This window comes from Phasianus colchicus, chromosome 5, assembly GCF_987193195.1.
Source record: "Phasianus colchicus chromosome 5, bPhaCol1.hap1.1, whole genome shotgun sequence".
NCBI lineage: Eukaryota > Metazoa > Chordata > Aves > Galliformes > Phasianidae > Phasianus > Phasianus colchicus.
The window spans coordinates 45,570,195-45,594,554 of record NC_143440.1 but is presented as its reverse complement, the minus strand read 5'-3'; the positions used below and the strand labels follow the sequence as shown (position 1 = coordinate 45,594,554).

Below are 24,360 nucleotides of genomic sequence, written 5' to 3'. Positions count from 1 at the left end.
TCTGTTATAGAATGAGTAAATTGACTTTATTCATGTAATTGACCCGTGGAAATGCAGCTGTGAAGCAGCAAACTGGAGAAGTCAGGTCTGACTGTTGGAGGCTCTCCTGGAAGTTAAAAGAAAACATTTTGCCAGAAGACTGAATTTGGCCTTGATGTGTTATTCCAGTTTTGGAGATAACTAGTTAGCACATGCAGATAAGCAGGTTCTGCATGAAGAAGTGCATAAAACCCAATTCTGAATTAGCTTTGTGTTACATTAATGAGGTGAAACATTTTAATGTGAGCACTTTGCTGCAGTCTACCATGACAGCTATGTATGTGTAACTCAACAAACCTGGGCAGTGCTGGTAGTTTATTTCATAAGCAGAAAGTTAGGGTTTGTACTTCTGTTTGCAAGTAGTTGAGTAGCGAGATTCTAAGAAATGGTTTGTCATGCCATTTAAAATATAGGCTGTGTCCAGGCTCAGCAGGTAAGGCAAGCTGGCCATCAGGCTGTCCAGGAGGGTAGAAACAGCTTTACTCTGAACTTCCAGTGGGTTGTAGGCCTAAGGTACTTGAGGGCCAGTAGGAAGGGATTCATTCACTCTTTTTAAATAAAATAAATGACAATAGATTATCCAATTTGGGGCACGGTTACTTCTAGATAGTAATCTCAGTCTCATGGGGATGGATAGTAGATAAGTAAGCATTCACTTTTTAAATTTTACTGCTAACAAAAAAAGAGCTTCAGAGGAGAAATAAGTGTTCTTGATCCTCACCACATTAGGAAGGAGATCTGAAATCAATCTTCTAGCAGAAGTAAGTGAAGACACTAGTTACTCTTGAATTCCTCTTTATGGAATTCCAGGGCTTGCTTTGGAGAATGTATGAATGCAGTGCAACATGTGCTAGTCAGCCTTCTAACAGTTGAATCAAACTGATTTGATGTCTAATGAAAACATGACTGCTGATTAATTTGAGATTGGTAATGTGTATTTAATAATCTTTCTATTAAGGAAAACAAACTTTTGGGAAATTATTTCAAAAATAAATCATTTGGCAGGTATTAAGCCCTGTCCACTTGATTATCACTGTTTGCCGGCTTAACCTATTGCAGAAATAATTTTGAAGATTAGCTTGTGGGGATGAAATCTCAGGTGAAGATGTAGCTCGTAGTAGCGGCTCTTTGCAAACCCAACATCCTATTTTTCTAACCCACCAGACCTTTCTCCAAGTGTACCTAACAGCACCAATAAACAAGCAGCAGAAAAATGCCAAATTGAATTTCAAAAGTTTTGACGTAGGCTGTCTGTTTATAAGAGCACAAAAAAAATGAAGCTCCTCTGGGACCTTTTTATGAGAATGTTGAGTGTGGGTCTTCTAAAAAGAGCCCGTGTTTAGAATTCTTGCTTAAGATTTAGGATTGCAGATTATTTTTAAGCAATCATAATGAGCAACAACTTGAAAATGAAGATGAATTTCTGTAAACTGTTTTAAGGCAACAACAAATTTTCTCTGTGCTAAGGTAATGATGACACATCCAGCTGGCACCATTGTCAAAATATTGTTGTAAAGCAGCAAGTGATTTTCATACTTGGAACAGCACACTCAGCCATACATAGGAAGTTTCCCAATTGTCATAGTATTTTTCAAAAATCTTGCCAAGTGCTCTAATGCATCTTGAAAGATGTGAGAAGTAAGGATGCTAGGATACTTTCACAGCAATCAGTATTAAAAATTTTGATAATAAAATATTTGTCTTTCTTTTATGACTCAGCACAACATATCTAGGGTTTAACACTGCAGGTTCACATTTAAATTGTGTTTGATGACAAGACATAAAAACAAATTTCATTTCAAAGTTCATTTTAATTATCCCATTCACTTCCTTGTCTTAGGTTTTCTATGTAATGCAGAAAAAATGGGTACATTTTTGACCAGACTGAGCCCAAACGGCTGTCAGAGAAATCTAAGGTTGGGGATTTTATGTTTATAGTAAGGTAATTTGCAAAGCTCATCCCTTTGTATCTCTAACCAGTAGCTAATGTTAATAAGGGCATTTAGGCACACTCTTGTTTCTTGGGATGGAAGAAACAGTCTTAAGAAATTTCAGATGCTTTGGAAGTAAGGAGACAGTGTTTGGTGTTCAGAAGCAGTGTAGGCAGACCTGTCCCATAGCTGAGAGATGCACAGCAATTGGTCGACTCAAATTGCACTGTTACACAATTGCAGACCTTGCAGGAAGATTCCCTTAAATAAAACAAGTAGAAAGTGGGCTTCTATGCCTGATTTTTGTCTGAATACATCTGGAATTTCTTTTGGTCACTTCCCTTTAAAATACATGCAGAAGTTTTGTACTGCTTTTCTTCTTGCTGATTATAATCTGTATAGGTTCTATATAGTTAGAAGATACGGGTTTTTACATAGGGAAATAGATAAAGGTTTCTGTGTACAGAAATTAAACATTGAATTGTACGTTATGCAAAACTTTCTTGTGCTTTCTTTTTACACCCCCTTTCAGACAAGAAAAGGTGTAGAAACAAACATTCTCTTATGAAAGAATCCAGAAAGTAGCAATTCATAAATTCTGTTGAGGCACTGACAGTAATCTAGAACATGAGATCCTTAAGTGCTAATAAGACAGTTGAATACTTTGAAATTGTTAATGTTGGCAACTGGAAAATATTTTTCCAATATTAATAAACTAAATTGGAAGATTATTTTTCTGCAGTTCACTTTGTTCCTGCAGTTCTTAGCTTTGCTATCCAAACAAGTAATTAAAAAGAGTCAGAATTTGTAGGGGTGAAAAAGTACAACTTGAACTTCCATGCATCTTAGTAGATCTTGTTTAAGAAAAAAATATTGCTATGCTATGGCCAAATACAATTTTTTACATCTGTAGGTATAGTTTTCAAACGTAACCTTACCTGTGTTTCTTTCAGTTCACTCTTCCTTTCCCTGCTTTCCTTCCATTCTTCTCAGTGTAAAAAGTCTTGTGTAAAAAGCCAGTTCAATGCTGGCTTCTGTTCAGAGACTCGTAGCTTCTGTTCATTCAACTGACAGCAGTTAATTTAAATAAAGCTGCCCTTACTGATAAGAGGTTGATCTTGAAAACTACTGCACTACAAACACTGATGGTAGGTTGAAGTTTTAGCTTTTGATCCTGGTGCATAGGATGCATACTGTAGTAAGGTACAGACTGGTTTTAAAAGATGGTAAAGTAAACATATCTGAAGATATATCCCTGTTTAGTGACTGGTGCATCTTCACTTTTCTTCTTATCCCTTTAACGGCCTTTGATACTTTGGTGTTTTTCTTTTTGGGCCTTCACTTTCAACATTTTTGTAAACTATTTTTTATACTCTTTATGTGTTAGCAGGACTAGATGCTGTCAACCTGTCATTACCAGAGTGTTTGCACCATGACCTGTCTTGCAGAGAATAAATTATTAACTCTGACTTTCTTCTTCCTTTCGTATTTTGGAGGTGGTCTTCCTAAATCCCTTTCTTCTGTGTACCACCTCCTTCTCAGCCCTTTGGAAATGGAAAGGTAAACTATTTGCCATTTGCAAGGTAAACCTTTTAGTGCTCTGTGGTAGTACAGCTGCTCTGGTAATGGCAAATTGATTATGTTGTGTTGCTTGACTGAGTCCTGATGGAGCCAGATGATCGTGCTATTTAGCTAAGGTTAATTTCAGGAGTTTTCTTGTAGGTGAATATTGAAATCCAAACATAAGATCTCTCTGACCTTCAGTATTCGTTTTAATATGTGAATTGTATTAAGCCTAAACAATCACCAGTCTTAAACTTTATACATGCCTGGCAAATTATAGTGCTTTTGCAAGTATTTAAAGTTAATTCCTTTAGGAATTATCACCATAAGGAAAACTTATGTATAATGAAGCCATGAGTCTATTTTGTGATTCTCAGTGAAATGTGATGTCTCTTTTCTGTTAGTGAATAAATGTACATTTTAGCTTTAAGTGAAATAACGTCATTTGAGGCTTTGTGTATTTAATGTGGCCACATTTCAGCTAGCTCTTACAGGAGAACAGAAGACTTTAAAAATAAAATTTGATTCAGTATATAGTGCAGATTCTGATCTTTTTTGGGGGTTTTTGTAAACTGTCTGTTTGGTAAACTATGTTTTTGCAGGGTCAGCTTCCCCTTTCTGTATGCTGGTTTTACATGCAATTTGAGGGCTCTGATAAACTGGCCTATTCAAATAAGTAAATATGTAGATAGGAGCTTACGTTTCTGGGTAGGCAGTCTAGCTAAGCATACTGTCAACTAACTTCTACAAATCTGGAGTGAAACTTCCTTTCAGAAGTGCAGTTTGGAATGATGTGCATGGTTCAGCATCAGATGTAAGCAAACTCTTAGACGCTTAACTCTGTGTATGCATGTGTTCAAAGATCTATTTTTGCTTAACATTTGCAGCATTTTGTAGTTCCTTCAAGCAGCTGTTCTAATGTTCAAGCATTAGCACAGTGTTTCCTGGGGCCTGATAAAAAAAGATCAAGACAGTGATTTTAACTTACATCTTACAAAAGATTGCAGTTTTGTTGGGTCCAGTTGAAACAGTATTAAAAAAAGCAGTATTAATGTGTTGTATCTCATCAGAGGATACGCTGAGGTAAATGTAGGTGTTATAGATGAGCCTTTTGAGATTAGCAGGTTTATGATTGCATGAATTGTGAACGAAAACTTTCCAAGTTATTTTAAAAGTTACTTATTCTGACTTATGCAAAAATGTTTTTAATCCAAAGAATGGAAGTAGGATGATTACATTTGCTCTGTAATACTGTCCTATTGTAAGTAAGTGTCAAGCTATCCTTATTTTAAAATTTTACTCTTTAAGCATTGTTTGGTGTTGGAAAACCTAACATAAATCACCTGAAATGAAAATGCTCCTCCTCTCTTCACAGGATACCTTGATTGTGTGGTCTGAAGCTGAAAACTATGATTTGGCACTTAGCTTTCAAGAAAAAGCAGGATGTGATGAAATATGGGAAAAAATATGTCAGGTAAGTTTGATAAATGAAAGACTGAGGCGTCAAAATCATTTTGTGTTCAGAATTTGTAGTCTATTCTAATAGGTGTGTGTGCACAGAGTAGATAGGAAATGAAAACAAAACTGCCCTCTTTTCCACCTTCCCCAAATTTTGCGTGTTTGAGTTGAAAACTTTCCCCCAGAAATCCAATATGAACATAAACTATGACTTTTCTTAGAGCTTTTTCAGATAATTTTGCTCAGCATACCTTTGTAGATCTCTTACCTTCTAAGGAGTTTAGCATCAATGTGAGTGCTCAGCAAGTTTCCTAACAATCTCAAAATTAACTTTTTTTGCTGCTTGACTAGAAGGGAAAAAAATTCCTTCTAAACTTTTCTTGTAGAGAAAAGAATGTGCAAGTTCTTAGTTGATTTTGTAATGTATTTCTTATGAACTTGACTATAATTTTTATGTTTCTTTTTCTCCATTTTTCATTCTTCTGTCTCTCTTATCCTTCTAGTTCATGTGAGGGCAGTATTGAGTTTCTCAAGAGAAACTCATGTGAACGTGACACTGTTTCTGTTGACTGTCAGGTTGTGAAAGAATGATTTTGTAGTTGAAGTAGGAGACAGCTCTTTATGTCTGTGTTATTACCTTAGAGCTATAATTCTTATGATTTAAAGAGTCAGGCAGTTCATATGTAGCATGCAGGCATTTTAACACATGCTAGTTAACTTACTGTGTTTTACCACTAGAAGTTGCTGTCTTTATAGTCACTGAAACAGTATTGTTACGGGACAACATACTCAGTTATTAAATATTGACCAGTATGCAGAAGAATTTAGTCAGTAAATTCACAGATAGTGGTTCAGTTTGTCATTTATTGGCATTTATTTATTTATTTTTGTTAATTCCAAGCCCTGCAACTTTTCTTAATTGCTATGCTACATTAGGTGGAATTTTTCTATTTTTTTCCTAATAATTCCTTCCTTATGCGTTCCCTCTTTGTGCTGTTCAACAACTACATAATTGTCTCCGCCTGTAACTTAATTTCTCTGAGTTCAGAAATAAAGTAAAAGAAATCAGGCTTCATAACTGCTTGTGGCTACATCCTTTTTTTAACTCCTGAGTCTTTTCAATGCTTTACCACTTTTGTAAATAAGTATAGAAGCACTTTCAAGAACCTCAGCAGTTAAAGGACCAAAAGTTGGGGGCAGAAACAAAACGGGGGAGAGGGGAAATTGTGTTCTTGGGAAACACCCAGATAAGAAACCCAGCTTCCTTAGCCTCTAAATAAAGAGTTATGTGGATTCTGTAAGAATCCAGTTTCTTTACAATAGCATGGCCTCAAAACAGGATGTATTTTTGTCTTGTGTACTTTCAAGATCTTACGCTTCCTCAGTTGTTACGGCTTTTCCTTAAAGGAAAACTTTGATACCACAACACTGTAAGTGGTTGATGGTGAAGAAGCAGAATAAGAAGTGGCCTTTAACAGCACTCTGGATTTTAATCTATGTATAGGCTTGCTGTTAGCCATGAATGTTACTTCTCCTAGATTTTTTTTTCTTTTGCTGATTTGCAAGTTTTTTGCCCTTTAATGTATCTCTGCATTTCTGGATTTGACACACAGATACTACAATTAAGATACAGTTTAAAACTGAAGTACTCTGATGCCCAAGCATGTCTTAGTTTTTTTACTAACTTGTACTTTGTTTTGTGATTGTTTCTTCAGAGGTCTCACTTGCAGATCTCTGCTTTTGTCTTCTGAGAGCTCCAGATTTTTACTGCTCATTCGTAAATGTTGGTTTGGGGTTTTGTGTTTTTAAGAGCTTTGTAGATATTACTTTGGATTCTTTGCCTCTGTTGAGTGCTTAGGAAGTGCATGATAACAGATTTTGCCTTGTGGCTTGTCCTCTCGTCCTGAAAATGTTAACAAGACTGGCCTCCCTGGCTTGCAGAAGCTATGAGAAGCATTAAGAACAGATAAACAACCGTAGTTGAACATTAACAGCTATCACTGCAGTAATGTAATGCTGGTCTGCATTTAAAAATTTATCTACAGAGAATAATGAATGGAAGTGAATAGCCTAGCACAGTCATCTACTGAAATGTTGTGGTCCCTACTAGTCATTATGACTTTCCTTTCGTATTTGAAATACTCCTGATTTTTGTAAAGTGTTCTGTCTGAAGAAATCTTTTCATTATCTCTTACCTTCCAAACCAGCTTTGCTCAACGTGAAACATACATTTGTGCTTCTATTTTGAGTATACAAATGAAAAGCACGTGACCTTTGAAATGGTATTTTTTGAAAAAAGATTGTAATGGTAGTGAACATAAAACTTCATTTTTTGCAAACATGTTGTTTTGTAGGTTCAAGGCAAAGACCCCTCTGTCGATATTACTCAGGACCTTGTCGATGAGTCTGAGGAAGAACGTTTTGATGATATGTCATCACCAGGTCTTGAATTGCCATCTTGTGAATTAAGTCGACTAGAAGAAATTGCAGAACTTGTGGCTTCTTCACTGCCTTCGCCGTTACGCCGTGAGAAACTGGCGCTAGCACTGGAAAATGAGGGCTATATTAAGAAGCTCTTAGAAATTTTTCATGTGTGCGAAGACTTGGAGAACATTGAAGGACTACACCACTTATATGAAATTATCAAGGGAATCTTCCTTTTGAACAGAACTGCACTTTTTGAAGTCATGTTTTCCGAGGAATGTATAATGGACGTAATTGGATGCCTAGAATACGATCCGTCTTTATCACAGTCACGGAAACACAGGGAATTTCTGACTAAAACAGCAAAATTTAAAGAGGTGATTCCTATATCTGATCCAGAGTTGAAGCAAAAAATACATCAGACGTACAGAGTACAGTATATTCAAGATATGGTCCTACCCACTCCCTCAGTTTTTGAGGAAAATATGCTATCAACACTTCATTCTTTCATCTTTTTTAATAAAGTGGAAATAGTTGGTATGTTACAGGTAAGTGTAAGGATTTTGCTGTCTCTTTATTTGCCCTCAGACAGAGAAAGTTGTTAATATTTCCTGGAAAGGCTGAGTTGCTTCAGTGAAACCTTCAGTTATTCTGAAAGTCATTTTGAAATGCTATGTAAAGAAAAGGCGTGGAATTTGAGTACCAAGCTCTTAGATCTATATTTTTAAATTGCAGATTTTGGATCGTGTTCTTTTTAACTGATGAGCAAACATGTAGAATTCTCAGCAGACTTGCTTAGAATGAATAGTTCTGCTTGCATTTTGAAGGGTTGTTTTTGTTATTTTTTCTTGTATTTTGGGACTTTATTGGTACTGCAGTTGATGATTTTACTGTGCCAAAAACAAGATGGAATTTCACGTGAATTTCATAAATGTGATCTCATGCCAACATGTATCTGTTTCTAATTTTGAAATTAAGGGATTTAGTTGTTTGGAAAGCATAGGTTCAGAACCTGATACTGCCATAGGTGCTTGGATGTTTTCTTAGTTTGTCTTGTAAGTCTCTAAATAAGACTGCATGAAATTACAAGTTTTCCATGATGTATTACTGCAAGTATGAAGAGATTATGTGTAACCTATGCTTTAGATTTCTTACCTACACATCTGAAGAATTCTGCACCAACACATGAAATTCCTCACCTGTGAATAGGTGGTGCATCTTTCTACTGGGAGCTTCCTAGAATTTTCAAAAAACTCTAAATTATTGCAGCTCATGTATTTTATTTGTACAGATTAATTATCACTATCATATTTCTCCTAATTTTTAAAGAACAAAAATTCTTTGTAGGGGCTTTCTGATCTGGAGCAGTGGACAAAATGCTCGATGCTGCTGATTAAGTGAATCATTTTAATCTTCAGTTGAATCTCAGTGTGCACGCTGTTTAATTTCCTGAAAAATACAAGAAAAAAAGTGAAGGATACATTTGAAAGCTCATGTTGCAAATCAGTGTAAAAACTAGTCTCTCTGCCTTTCCACCCACCACACTTAGTTATCAGAATGCTGATCTTGTTGAACCCAGTTGTGTGAGCCTGAATCTGTTGTGTCCATCCATGGAGTATTTGGTAGGCAGCCAGATACACAGGGCATGTACCCAGGCCTGGCAGCTGAGACGCATGCCTTGTGGAAGGACTGCCATTTGGTGGAGTAGTCAGGTGGAGCACCTAGGGCATATTGACTATTACTAGGCTTCTTCATGTCTGTACGTGTGTCCTTGATGAACAAAACCACAACATTCACCTGTCTAAAACACTCAAAAAGCCTCTGTCATCTTATGGTGGCTGGTTTGTGAAAATGTCCAAACCTGACATTGAAAGTGCTGAAAAAGATTCAGTTGTTTCCACCTGAGTATCCAGTGTGACTAGTGTCTCTGTAATACCTTTACCTCCTTGCAAGAATTGCTAAAAGTGAAGTGCTGAGGATGTTGCTTGAGGAGAGTGATTATTCTGGGTGTCTTCCTGTCAGTGGCTCCTGCTGGCTTTGGAAGGTTGAAAAGGAAACAGGGAGCTAGAAAGGGGACCTGATGCTGTAAAATCAGAAAGTAAAATCAGAAACTGAGAAAAACTGAGGGTAACTTGATATAGTGACTGATTTGTTTGTTGTTTTTTACTCTTAAAATCTGTCTTAATTTGAAACATGGAGGGTAAGCTTGGATTAAAATACAAAGATTTAGTATGGTTGCAAAACTTGTCAGTTGCAGCTTATAGATGGAGTATCATTCCAGTCTGATTTTGATTTGTGTCACTGCAAATTTCGGAACCTTTTACTGTTATCTGAGAATGAAGTACATACCCTTTGTAGTAGAGCAGAAGAATTGGCATTGCACAACTTTAAAAGTAAGATAAACATTTCAAGTTGTTCAGGTGCTTTCTACAATTTCTAGGAGCCTGAGTGGTACCACACAGGGCATAAAATACACCCATGGTATATTGTATTTCCTGGTCCTTCTGTAACACACCTCTTAAAATGTTGAGAGGGATCTCTGTAGTATATAAATAAGAATCTGTTTGACAGAAATGTTGAGGGAATTAAAAGAGGATATCACAAATTATAAGAACATTACATTTCTAAGAGATTAAAAGACTTGATTGATTTTTTTACATACTTGTAGTGTAGCTGTAAGCCATGGTTAAATCTGTTACCTGGCATTTATTTATTCATTTATTTATAGAGCAGCATGTTGAGTTGCACTTTTGTCTTTCTCCCCTTTCTCCATCCCCCACAGTCCCTGTATAGAAATGTGTATTGGTCCTTCTAATTTCTGTATAAATAGCATAATAGATAAATACTACTCTGAGATAAGAATTAAAAGACTGCTTTTATTCATTTAGCTTCTGTAACTAATTTTTAAGGTATTTTTTCTTTTAGTGTGTGGTTTAATGTGTATGTCTGTAGCTGATAATATCACAATAGTTTGATGAGAGTCTTAATTCATGAAAGATGTAAAGTTTTCTTTGTCTACTGTCTGGCCACTGGAGTTCCTGGCATTCGCAGTTTTACATCTTGGGACATCCCAGTGCTCACTATCCATATGTATGTACATAAAAACATGTTTATTTTGTAACTCATGATTATTCAGAATGTTTCTGGAATGCATTGTGATGGCTTATTGGAAGACGCAGATGAGTCTCAAGTCATTACGTAGTTGATGTGTCATACAAGGTTGGTGTGCTGTTGACTTTAAATTGGCTGTTCAGGACTGAGACTGTGACTGAGGAGATACCTTCAGTAAGTTTTATGTCTCAGATTAGAGGTAAGCTCTTCTCCATGAGCAATTGATAGTCTGTGCCATGCTGCCACTCCTGTGTATGCGACTGGATTGCTTTGTGTTCTGCTCATTTCTCTGAAGGAAGGGAGAAGGAAAACTATTACTTCCACCATGAAAAGATAAGCTCTGAAAAAGCCTCCTTTGCATCAGACTGCATGGTAACTCAAGTATACTCAAGCATACCTTGGTCACAGAAAGCTGACAAGAAATTTGAAGGAGGTGGTGCAGGTTGTGCCTTGTGCTTTTTGACAGACCAGTTGATTTTACTCAAAATTTATCAGTGTTCTGCTTAAGGCATTTGATGTCCAAATAGGACTCCATTTAAGGTCAGCTTTTCAACTATAATTTATTAATTCTGTGAAGGCACTTGCTTCCTTTTGCTTCCTGTGGTAAATAACTTTTGCACATCCTGTGGTAAAACTAAGAACAGAGAATTGGTCACCTTTAGTACTTAGGTTTATGAACTGTATTCCTCCTTCATTAAAGTTGGTTTTGCCATAATCTTTATAAAAACACTTAACCTGTGGGTTTTTTGTAGAAATAGATGTTAGTTTATTTGTGATGTAATGATCTTAATATCCATCACTTCAAGTAACTTTGTCAAGATGTCACTTGCTGGTCATGATGATAAACCCATGATACCAGCATTTCCAGTCTTCAGAGTTAGCTGCTGTAGAGACCTACAGTTACAGGTTTTGTGATACAGAAGATATGAAAGATGTATATAATGTTTTTTTCCAATTTCAGCCCCTCCTAATATGCTCTCAGTACTTGGGGTCCAGCCTGTTCTAGTCTTGATGTCATAGCCACCAAGGAGCTTTGCTGAAACATGGAGCTCACCAAGTGTTAAGAGTGGGGGTGGGACAGGTAAGTGGTGTTTCTTACTTTATATGACGCTCTTTTGCAGTTTTAAAAATAAATACTAATGTTCATACTGGAGGTCACCAGTTCCTTTCCTTTTGTTTTATTAACTAGTTCTTAAAAAAAAAAAAAAAAGAACAAAAACTTGCAAAACTGCGCCATAGAGTGAGCAAACACTATTTCCTTCCATTCTCTCCCCCCCTTTCTCAATGGCGTGTTCTCTTTGCCAGCAAGATCCTATGGTGTTTTTGATTTCCAGAATACAGACTGTTGGTAGGCACTCTTTGTGGTTGTTCAGACTCTGCAGTCTTTTATTTTTAGGAGTCTGGGGAATGGAAAGGGAAGATTTGATACCTATTAAAATAATTAATGTGCCTAGCAGAACAGCGATCACATGACATTACTGGTAAATCAGCTTCTGTAATTACAGAAATGACATTACTGGCAGTCCCACACCCTTTTCATTAACTAAAGGATTGAAGACATTTAGGTATATCTCTATGTTTTATTAGATGTCTATGGTAATAAGCTGGCATATAATAATAGTGCTTTTACAGACAGTTGCTTACTCTCAGCAGAACCCAGGGATGTAAATGAATTGTCTGTGGGTGTCTGGGAGGAAGAGTGGTGTCAGTGCATGTCAGCAGTTTGGCCCAGATGTGTGAGGATGGGAACATCTCCTACAGGTCAGCTGTCTTACAGCAGTTAACTGCAACTTCTCAGGATTAACTCTGGAGATGTACTTCACAGCAAATTTTTTCTTGCAGTGAAGTGTAAAAGAATGCCACCTACTGTGGGAAATGACTTAAGGGAAAAAGTTTGCCTTTGGTGCATGTGAATGATTTCAACTTCATTGAAGAAAATTATTGTTGATCTGTGCAGAAACTCCAGAGGTGTTTGGGTGGCTCCTACATCTATTTCAGCACGTTGTTTCGAGCAGAAATAGCCCATTGATAGTGAGTGAAGGCATGTATGGGAAGACAGCATGAGATAAAGGAGATTGGAACATTTTAAACTGTGAAGTCTTCTGGTGTGGTTGCAGGAAGGGAGTGTACATAGGAAACTGTAATTTTCAGCTTGCTGGTAGTATTATATGAAACTTACACTTTCTAGGCTGAAATACCGAAAATATGGAGATGGGAAATGAGATGGAAATTACACTCCTTTTTCTGCTTAGGTTTTGCTCAGTTTCTTGTACACTTGTATTGTTTTATGTTTTGAGAAAGGAGTGGTTTTTAATTTATGTGTAATCTCAGGCATGAAGTGTCTGATAACTGAAAATTAACTGTACTTCATACTATAATTTGTAGTTAATGCTTTTTAAAGTGACCTTTGGAGGGAAAGTATTTCTTTGCAAGTTTGTTCACAAATACCCATAGTGCTCTTTTGAGCATGTGTGATCTTCCTTCATCTGAGGCTTTGCTTCTTTTTGAAACACAGAAATGACTGACTGGATAGATATATGACCTGGTTTAATTTGTCTTCATGAAGCATACAGAATCCTAGGAGCATCTGCTCAGATCCTGCAGAAGCATAAGTGAATATTCTTAATGTTTGGCATATGGATAGTTTAAGTATTGCATATGTAATAATTTGCATGGATGGTGAAAAATACAGCTAGATTGTAATTACCATGCAAGCTATTATTTTGCAGCTTTAGTCGCTGATGACTTCCACAGCTTCTGATATATATCCTAATAGATTTGTTATTTGTCTGCTAAGAGGCCAGATACTGCAAAGATTTATGCATTTGCTCTGTGTTTACTTCACAGATATATTTTATGAAGGATTTTTCCAAGTTGGAAAAAAAGAAAATGAGAAGAAATACACACTTGTGTAATTCTAGCATTTGGGATTGGTTCTTTGTGACTTCTAAAATACGAACTCTCCTTTCATATTGTGCTTTTCCTTAGGTTGTGTTGGGTCACTCAGAAGTATAACTTTAGATACGTTACTCTCATCAGTAATCTTACAGCTCGAGAATCACACGTTTTGAATGTTCCTTGTGTTCACAAGTCTTCTAAAAATGTGAGGGATTTTTTTTCCCATCAGTAAGGAGGTGTCAAGCATTCATTAAGCATCTGGAATGAGGCTGCATCTAAATGCATTTCAGAGCTAGGATGTTACCACAAAGTTTGTAACGGGTTATTTTTGTTTTCTTGGAGTACCCACCACTTAGTGTGTATTGGCCATGTAAGGACTTTGTTGGGTGGGACATCTTGAGTCACTCAGTTCCATCTTCATTCCAATGAATTCAATGAGATCAGAGTTGCACTGAGACCCTCGGAGTTCAGATAATGCTGTTCATTTAAAAATACAATGTATTTAATGGAATTTGGGAGGGAGAAAGATAACAGTATGGGAAAGGTTGAGGGAACTGGGCTTGTTTTGCTTGGAGAAGGTTCCAGGGAGACCTCATTGTGGCCTTCCAGTACTTGAAGGGAGCATATAAACAGGAAGGGGAATGGCTGTTTACGAGGGTGGAAGTGGTAGGACAAGGCAGAATGATCTTAAACTGAGACAGGGGAGGTTTAGGTTAGATATTAGGGGGAAGTTTTGCACACAGAGTGTGGTGACACACTGGAACAGGTTGCCCAAGGAGGTTATGGATGCTCCATCCCTGGAGGCATTCAAGGTCGGGCTGGATGTGGCTGTGGGCAGCCTGGTCTGATGGTTGGCAACCCTGCACGTAGCAGGGGGTTGAAACTGGATGATCATTGTGGTCCTTTTCAACCCAGGCCGTTCTCTGATTCTATGAAATGTTTTGTTACTATGTTTAAAATAGAGTTGTAAAAGCCAGTGTTATTGTATGTTTGTGGAGAGTTGAAAAAGGATTGCGTACTGAACTTCTGCAGATTGTTCCATAAACACCATGTCAGCAGTGAAGGCTTCCTCAATTCCCAGTGTTCAGAAGTGCCCTGTGCAAGTCGCAGCTGCTTGCAAAACCAGGCACAGGGTGCGAGGGCTGCCTTCTGCTGCGGGTGGCCATGGCACGAGGTGGGAGGTGGGACTCAGAGCTGCGGCTTCAGCGTGGTTCCACCTGCTGGGATCTGCTTGCTCGCATTGGGGAACCTGTCACGGGTCCCTTCCTCCTTTCACATTCCGCCTCAAAACAAGTCATCTGATACTTAGACTCATACTCCGTACTTTCTTTTTTCTCTAGAAGCACGCTCATCATGGCTCTGACGTATCTAAACGCTGAATTCCCCCTTCATAGTGATTGTTCTGAGATATTTTTGTGGTATTAATTTGAATGCACTTCCAGGTTTTATGGAAGAGGCAAGGGTTTTCATTCACAGTAAGAATGGAAATGGGGATTCCACTGTTCAGCTGGGGATAAGCAAGCATCTTATTGATACTTTTGACAGATGAAGTTGGTTTTACATCACCTCAAAATAGCAGTGTTTTTAACTGTACTGCTTAATGATCACACAGAGAGCTTGCATGTTCCTCGAAAGAAATAGTTGTATGCCCTGTTTTTATGTTATTTTCTTATTTGTACCTCTACTGTAAGCTAATTAGGTAGCCGTAATGTCTAATTAGTTAAATATTAGAATATAATATTTCTGAAACCATGTGACAGCTGGAGAGCAGGTAGACCAACAGCCGTGTATTCTTTCATAGCAGCTTAAATTGTTTCTTGGAATCAGTCATTCTGAACGTGTCTGAATGTTGAAATCTGAAAGTCAGACTTTAGATGTCCCATGCTTGATCTTCCAGAGAACTTCAAAAAACTTCAAGTGAGGCCTTTCTCATCTCTGTTTGGTTTTTGAAGCAGTCTCAGCAATAGCACTTGAAATTATGTTCTGAAATCATTATTTTTTATTGTCACTGTACTGTTGCGTTACATTAGAAGAAAAGCACAGCATCAAAGCAAGATAAAACACGTGGCATTTCCTAAATTTACGTTTTGCCAGCGTATGATGAAATGGCCTGTAGGGTAGTAGCTCATGCCAGCTTATTTTGGATTTATATGTGGTACTGTGTGGAGAGCCTGGGTTGATTTGTGAAGGCACTAGCATGGCATGCCCTTGGAAATGAAGCACTTCCATGATTCTGAATTTTATTTATTAAGCATAAGGAAGGCAACTTGGGTATCTAGGGCTGTAGTTTGGAGATGAACAAAACAGCATGTGGTGTTACTAACTTCATAAGAAGCAGCTTAGCATTCTGGCAGCTTTATGAAAAATCTCTGGTTCTCATGCAAAGGTATCTATTGCAAGCAAGTGCTCTCTGTTACTGTATAAGATTAGGGAACGGATATGGGAAGGCTAATTCCTGCTTTGTTAACCTTCTAGTTATTAGGATTGTAATGGGGAGCTAAGTGCTACTATTTCTTCCAGTCAATACAAGTCTTTAACATGCTTGCTCTTGTTAAATCAACTGCATGAAAATTAATTGAATTGACTGGATTTTGATTGCTGCCAACCAGAATGCCCAATGAATAATGTGTGTAATTGGAGCAGTTACTTTGATTTGGTTTTCAGTATTTAGCCTTTTCGTAACACTGAGGAGATATAATCTCTCCTCATTTCTGATGTTAAAAACCTTTATCATATCTTTGGTTTAGTTCTGCTGCAGAAATCTCTGACATTCCAAAGTGATATGTGTGTAAGGCGGAGTATTGTGTGTATCAAATACAAAAACATTTGAAGTGAGGGTATTGTGCGGTTTGGGGGAAAGGATATTGGACAAGGGAGAAGGTAGAGAGTCATAGACAAAATGCTGGTGTCAGTAGAAGACAAAAAGAAGACAGCTGAAAGGTAATGTAAGGTATATTGTAGCTAAGAGTAAAACTGATGGTAGCAGTTGTGAAAACAGAAAGACAAATGTATTAATTTGTTTGGAAAATGAATTAGAAAACCCTTGTTAGTATGATTAAATACAGTATACAACTGTGTTCTCTTAACTACAGGAGGCATGGTTTAGAAGAAATTTATATTACACTTGGATGCCTTTTGATATTGTCAAATAAACAAATGGTATTGTTTTGCATTTGTAGGAAGATGAAAAATTTCTGACAGACTTGTTTGCACAACTAACAGATGAAGCCACAGATGAGGAGAAAAGACAGGAATTGGTAAGAAATCCCTAAAACGTACATGAAACAGATAGCTACTGCAGAGTGTTAAACACACCTCTTTTGTTGAATTACTGACTAGTGTGGTGCTGTTATGTTTCAGGTAAATTTTCTGAAAGAGTTTTGTGCATTCTCTCAAACACTGCAACCCCAAAACAGAGATGCGTTTTTCAAAACCTTATCAAATATGGGCATACTGCCAGCACTAGAAGTCATACTGGTAAGTCAGCTCAGTTTTCTTTGTGGTAACAACTTCTTCTATCTCCAGAGTTGTTGTTGTTTTTTAAATAAGTATGACAAACTCCAGTCATGTGGTTTTCTGAAGCATTTGCTTCATTTATCTTGTCTCAGCTTGAAATTCAGCACCTTGTAATTATTTTTTAAAACTTTGAAACCAGTTACAATATGACATTGATAAGTGCCCTAAGCATTCTTATATTTTTGTATTTTTTTTCCATTCACATTCTCATCTTCATGTGCTCCTTGGTGTATAAGAAAGAAAGAAAGTAGGGAAGTAGACCAAAGGTCAATGAAACCATAAAATGTATTTTACCCAGTAGCTATCAAATATACAAGAAAAAGATTAGTGTCAGTTCAGTTTTAGCAAACAGTTTTAATAATAGTTAGGTATGACATCTTGTGAATAATAAATAAAAGCTATATGGTTTCTGATTTTCATTCTTCTGAAACCTTTATTTTAAGGAAAAAATGATTATATCTGATCTTCCAGGGTATGGATGATGCACAAGTACGAAGTGCAGCCACAGATATATTCTCATATTTAGTTGAATACAACCCATCCATGGTACGAGAGTTTGTCATGCAGGAAGCTCAGCAGAATGATGATGTAAGTAGAGGGTCGCCGTAAACGCGTGCTTCTGTTTTTTATTGAGGTTTACATTTCCTGGAGATCCTTGGTAACTGGTTAAAACAAATGTTTCAGGACATTTTTGTGCAGAGGTTTGTTTATGTTTCCTGGAGATCCTTGGTGACTGATTAATACAAAATGCTAGCACACAGCTAGTAGTAAAAAAAGGTAGTTCAAAGTGGTTTTCAGTGGAGAAAAGTGTTATTCTGCCTTTCTACAGAGGAGATAGTGAACATTTTCTTAAATCAACCAAAAGCATGGCAGAGGACAGGATGCTACTCATGCTGTTCCTTATGTACTGGAAGAGAAAAAATGGGGTAGCTGGGACTTTAAGTGCTGAAGTGCAGCCAGGATGCCAGAAATATGGGTGTTGGTTCCAGCCACTTGTGTTGGATGACTGTCCTCTCTTGTGAGGGACAGCAGAGACTGAACAACTTTTGTATAGTTTGATAAATATAAATACTATTTTCTGTTCTTACATGTTGTTCTGGTTTTCTGCGAGTGCATGAAGGAATTGTTTTGAGGTGAAAATTATTTCATCAAGTTTCATAGCACAGCAAAATTTAGAGTTGTATGTTTGTGGAAATAGAACAGTAGTATGTATTAAGATTTAAACTTGTGAACTCTGAAAACACTTCCAAAAATCAGTTGAATTTTCAGACTGTTAATTATCTGTCCTACTTTGTTATTTTTGGAGCTTCCCTTCAGAGTGAATTCTAAAGATTCTTAACTTCAAAATCATTTTTAGTTGCTTTGAAAGATTCTTCACTGCTTGCCTTCTTGCTATGGAACAACTGCCCAAAATGTGTCACTGGAATACAAAGTTAACTTGTTTCTCCTAGGGCTTTTCTTTTTGGTGGGGAGAAGCATTAGAACTGATTTTTAGATTTGTTTTTGTTTCTTTTTCCTGTCAGGATATACTACTCATTAACCTCATAATAGAACACATGATTTGTGACACAGATCCAGAACTTGGAGGGGCAGTGCTACTAATGGGTTTGCTTCGTACCTTAGTTGATCCAGAAAATATGCTTGCCACTGCCAATGTAAGTAAATACCTTCAAATAAAATTGCAGTTGGATGTTGTTGGTATGTTACATACATAATTTTTTATTTTATTTTATTTTAATCCTGTAGAAAACAGAAAAGACAGAGTTCTTGGGTTTCTTCTACAAACACTGTATGCATGTTCTGACAGCCCCCTTATTGGCCAATACTACAGAGGACAAGCCTAGCAAAGGTAATGTTGCTCTGGATGTTGGGTACATCAACGGCTGTTGAATTTAGACAGATGCTTGATGTTTAGAACAGAGTAAATGTCAAAGGATATATTTTGTCTTATAAGTACCTAAGACTCTGATATATCATTTAAAGTATTAGATTTGCACATTAACTATTCATTTGAATAATTTGTAAGTATAAAATTCAGCAAAGAATCCTGTTTAATAAGTGAACTGCACTTGCTTAAGCTTCAGCAAAATATTTAAACATCTGTATTATTTTGAGTGACTCATGAGACTGTTCTGTGACGTAGACTTGAAAAGGTGTCAATGTTTTTTTGAAGTCAGAGATTATCAGAGAGGGTCCAAAAGTGCTGCAGAGAACATTTGTGCCACAGTACTTTGCAGAAAGTAAGAATGTTGGTTCTACATCATAGTAAGACAATCATGAGAGTAATAAAGTGACTGTTCTTGCTGGCTGCTCGCAGCAGTAATGTTTTTTTAATATTAAAGCACATCCAAAATGAATGTGAAAGAATGTACATAAATTAAAAAGACATGTTCTCTGAACTTCTTAATTAACTGTATAAATTTCCAAGGAATTAGTTTAATTGATCTGTTGGATCTTAGCTTGCCTCCAGATGGTTTTGAAGTGAGATTTTTTACTACTTAAAATGCTTGTGTTCTACAGTGGTCAGTAATCTAGCAATATTCCTAAAAAGTAGTACTGCCTTTTAAAAATGATTGAATCTAATGTGTTTAATTTATTGTTTCTATTTAAAAACAGAATGTGAGTTACTTTTTTAATACACTATTGTGGCTGTGTCCTAGAAATGTTAAAAGAGGCTCTTTTTCTTCCAACCTACTTTAAAGAGGGTTTCCTGCCAGAGCTGTACAAATAGAAAATACCCAGTCCATTACAGGCTAGTTCACTTTCTATTTTAAAGACTAAATATACCTTCCATCCTATTCCCTAAGGCATCTGTGGGAAAATGCAGGAACTTTTAGATGTTTGCCAGACTGTGTTGGATATTTGAAGTAAATTTCTGAAGGTAACATCCTACATAATTGGTTTTGTTTTGCTTTTGTTATAGATGATTTTCAGACAGCCCAACTCTTGGCATTAATACTGGAATTGCTAACTTTCTGCGTAGAACATCATACTTACCACATAAAGAACTACATCATCAACAAAGATATCCTGCGAAGGGTGCTTGTTCTCATGGCCTCAAAGCATGCTTTCTTGGCTTTGTGTAAGTTCAAATATTGAAGAATAAACTAGTATTTTGTGAATATGAATTGCTGTGAATCTTCGTTCTTCTGGAAGAAAACTTTTCACAGATGAGACAGTTTGTACTGAGCATAGAAATTCTGCTGTTTTCCTCTGTGTTTCTTACACAGATTTGCAAATATCAGAATTTGTAAATAATTCTGTATTTATAGAGGTCTTTCCTAAAAAGCACAAGGATTTTGCTAAATCTTAATGTAATGATCTGAAATCATTATCAAATCTCCAATTATCCTAAGAGAGCTGTTGAGTTTTGCTGGATTTTGAGTAGAAATAAACAGAGATACTTAGTTAAAGATACAGTTATATAGCTGCTTTAAACAGTATGTTCAGTACTGCTCTTCACGTGCTAGTAGATTCCTGACTGTGTTCAGCACAGTAATAGCAAAGTTGTGTGACATAAGAGAGAGATTTTCCAAGATTCAGTTATTCAATTGTGCACATGGTTGATGTTATTTTTTTTTGTTTTTGTTTGAGAGTACCATATGTTGAGAAGTACCTTTTCAGTGCGTAACAGAATCACCTGAGCCCTTCAAATCAAAATTTGAGGAGTAGCCCCAAATTTTTGATTTGAAGCCTTTCAATTATTTTGTTTCAGCTACACCTGGTTGCTAATCAGAATGTGTACTGCCTTATAGCAGGATGATGCTTTTACTTGTATGTATGCATGGGTATTCAGGTACTTGTCCATGCTTTAGAATTTCAGAAGCTTTACGATGAATGTCAATTAAGTATGCTTTATTATTTGTGTGACAATGTCTTTTACCAATTTTAAAATTAGATAGTTTGTGTGTTAACTGAACAGGACTTACTTAAATGCAATCAAACTTATATCTGAATAATAGCCAGGATAAGCAAATTTCCCACATCTTCTATTTTCATTGAGAAAATATTTTACCTTTACCGTAAGACATTCCAAAAATCAAAACCATACTTCTGTGTTAGTAGTGACATAGTTAAACAGTAATATTTTATTTCTTCAATGAACAGAGGTGGTTTGTCCTGCAGAATCACAGTGGAGGATTTCTTTATGATAAAACAGACAGGAGATGTTCAGCAGCATGGTCAAGACTAAGCAGAGAATATCTGAATGTGTTTCCTGATCCTCATAATATAAATAGTATTATATTCCTGTTAATATTATAACATTCCTCTTAATGTTATAATATTCCTGTTATAAATGTTGACATTGCAAATTTTCCTAACTGTAACTAAGTATTTTCTGGGTGTATATATATATATATATATATATATACACACATACTTCTAAATGCATTGCATAGATTTTAATAACATTTCCATTTCAGGTGCCCTTCGTTTCAAGAGAAAAATAATTGGACTAAAGGATGAATTCTACAACCGCTACATAATGAAAAGTTTTTTGTTTGAACCCGTGGTCAAAGCATTTCTGAATAATGGTTCCCGTTACAATTTGATGAACTCTGCCATAATAGAGATGTTTGAGTTTATCAGAGTGGTGAGTGCTGAAGATAATTACTGTTTGCTTCACCTTCTAGCTCAAGCAGACTTTTTGTTTGTGCCATATATTATGCTGTCATGCTATGGTGTGATATGCCCACATGACAACTGAATGATGACTAAATGAGCTGTCTTTAGTGTTTTCAGTGTTAACGTATTTATTCTTTCTTATGTTCAGATGGTATGATGATGTGAAAATTAAATTCACTTGGTACTCAGTGTATTTACAGAATCATAGAATGGCTGAGGCTGGAAGGGACATTCATTTAGTTCCAACTGCTGTTGTGGGCAGGATTGCCACCCACCAGATCAGGACCCATCCAACCTGGCCTTAAATGCATTCAGGGCTGGGGCACCCGCAGTTTCTCAGGGCAGCCTCTGCCAACACCTCACCACCCTCTTGAGTAAAGAAAGCACAGCGTTCAATTGAAATAGCAAACAAAGTTAGCAGGTTTTTTGTAGAGGAGCTGGACTGGCACGGTGTGGCCACAAATTAAAAAGCCTGATGCTTGCTTCTCATGAAAAGTATCTTCCTTGTTCTCATCCTAAATAAATAACAAACATTTGTTTTTGCCTAAGTTGTTTAATTGCAGGAAAGGAACAGTAGGAGAGCTAAATATTGTAAGCATATGTGTTTGTTTGTTTGTTGAATTTAGTAATTACAATAGATAATAGTTAATCTATCAATATACAAATACTTAAAATTTGCAGTGGGACATACTTACCAGAGCTGGTTTTGGAATCATTTTCTACTGGAGTTTTAGATTTGGTTCATGTGTTTTGAAGCACATATTCTTAAAGAGTTCTAAGAAGAACTCTTACACCTAATCGTATCTTTGAAGCTCTAAATTATTAACTATATCTATAGAGTGGTTTTCACATAAGGTCATTTTTGCATAAGCTATTAATTATGTTTTCTATTGCATATTTAAAAAATAATGTCTCCATCGCTTTTTATATTACTTTAAGAAATAAATTCACTTGAAGCAAAATAAGTCACTTTATGTTTGTTCCATTCTATAGGAAGATATAAAATCTTTAACGGCTCACGTGATTGAAAATTATTGGAAAGCACTGGAAGATGTAGATTATGTGCAGACATTCAAAGGACTGAAACTACGATTTGAGCAGCAAAGGGAAAGACAAGATAATCCAAAACTTGATAGGTAACTAAATTATTTTACTATAAATTCTGTTTTGGGAATAATGATGGATTTTTCTGTGATAGCAGGAAGAGTAAATAATTTCAGCTTGATTGTGTCTCATCTGTTGGTGAATTTAATTGATTAATAGTGTGATTTCCAGACCTTTTGCTTCAAACTCTTGATCAACTTAAAGGTAACATATTTGCTGAAGAAAGTCACATTCCCTCCCTTTCCTTTCTGGGAAGAGATAATGCTGTTCATCCATTTCAGCTTCAATAAATATATATTTATGCCATAGCCACGTTCAGCTTTTATCTTATTCCTACATCTTATATGTGGCTTTGCAAGGCTTGTCACAGTCCATGTCCTAAATGAAATAAACAGAAGTAAAAATTCAAATCAGCAAGGAGGCCAAAATTGACATTAATGAGTGCCACAAAAGCATTTGGAAAACTGCCACTTAAGTAATAGTTTTGAGTAGGAGCAAAATTTTAATATAAATGCAGTTTAAAATGCTGTACATCTTATAGATCCAGTTTATAACATTGGCAAACTACTTATTCAAAATTAGATTTATTTTTTTTAAATAGTTTTAGCATTCTGCTACCTCTCCTAGGGAAAAGGATGTTGGAGCAAAAATAGGCCAACACTTAAGAATAAATAATCAAAAGGAGAGGTAAAAGTAACATTCTATATCCAAGGCCCTTAAAAATAGAAAATATTGGTATCAAACAAAAATGGTGGATGCAGCTGGAAGGGATGACTGTCTTTTTAACATACCTATTTTTTTAAATATATTTGACCTTAAATACTGATGGGTTATATTAAATACAATGAGAAAAATGTCTATAGTTTCTAAACTTCTTTTTATAACCTTTTATTTACCACTGGAAATTACTACAAGCCTGAATGCAACATCTAAGAGACACTGATTTGAAATAACATCTAATTGTGCTGTTAGTAAACTACAGAATTTTGTACAGTTAGTCTGAACGTGCTGCTACCAGAGCCGTACTTTATTTAATGCTTCAGAAGAAATGTTTTTAATGTTATTTGCATTGAAAATACAAATAAAGTTGCACATTTGCAAATGATTTGCTGTATTAAAGATACTGACTGCAGTATTTGCATCCATAAAATGTCCATGTAAATGTCAACTAGAAGTTTTATTATTAATATGAGCTGATTGTTGAATCAACGTTTTTAAAACTTACTGTTCTGCAGCATGCGCTCCATTTTGAGAAACCACAGATACAGGAGGGATGCAAGAACACTGGAGGATGAAGAGGAAATGTGGTTCAATACTGATGAAGATGATATGGAAGATGGAGAGGCAGTGGTGCCCCCTTCTGACAAAACTAAAAATGACGAAGATATTATGGACCCTATAAGTAAATTCATGGAGAGGAAAAAATGTAAGTGATGAGAAGAATGCTGTAGGGCCTAAACAGAAAACGTAATTTGTATTCTGCAGTCATACTGCAGTTTAGCTTTTTATTTATTTTTTTTTTTTATGAAGGTTACAGATTTAGAAATTGTGACACTGAGCTGTTGAACAACCACTTCAAAATAAGTTTTATTATCTGTAAAAGCAAAATGATGCAAAGAGTGTTTATTTCTTAAAGCATCTAAATGATGATCTTGGCTGATAGACAGGTTTTCCCAAGTTCAATTCAGGT

General features: G+C 36.2%; 1 protein-coding gene across 1 annotated transcript in view; it reads left to right on the top strand.

Annotated features, from left to right (window-relative positions):
* PPP4R3A (protein phosphatase 4 regulatory subunit 3A) overlaps positions 1–24,360 on the top strand; it is a 39,055-nt gene that overhangs the window by 11,595 nt on the left and 3,100 nt on the right. Inside the window, exons 3-13 of the mRNA XM_031593088.2 lie at positions 4,909–5,007; positions 7,346–7,963; positions 16,604–16,681; positions 16,785–16,901; positions 17,412–17,528; positions 18,464–18,595; positions 18,687–18,789; positions 19,864–20,022; positions 21,365–21,534; positions 22,560–22,702; positions 23,906–24,096. Of these exons, the coding sequence (XP_031448948.1) occupies positions 4,909–5,007; positions 7,346–7,963; positions 16,604–16,681; positions 16,785–16,901; positions 17,412–17,528; positions 18,464–18,595; positions 18,687–18,789; positions 19,864–20,022; positions 21,365–21,534; positions 22,560–22,702; positions 23,906–24,096 (1,927 nt within the window). The remainder of the gene's footprint in view (positions 1–4,908; positions 5,008–7,345; positions 7,964–16,603; positions 16,682–16,784; positions 16,902–17,411; positions 17,529–18,463; positions 18,596–18,686; positions 18,790–19,863; positions 20,023–21,364; positions 21,535–22,559; positions 22,703–23,905; positions 24,097–24,360) is intronic.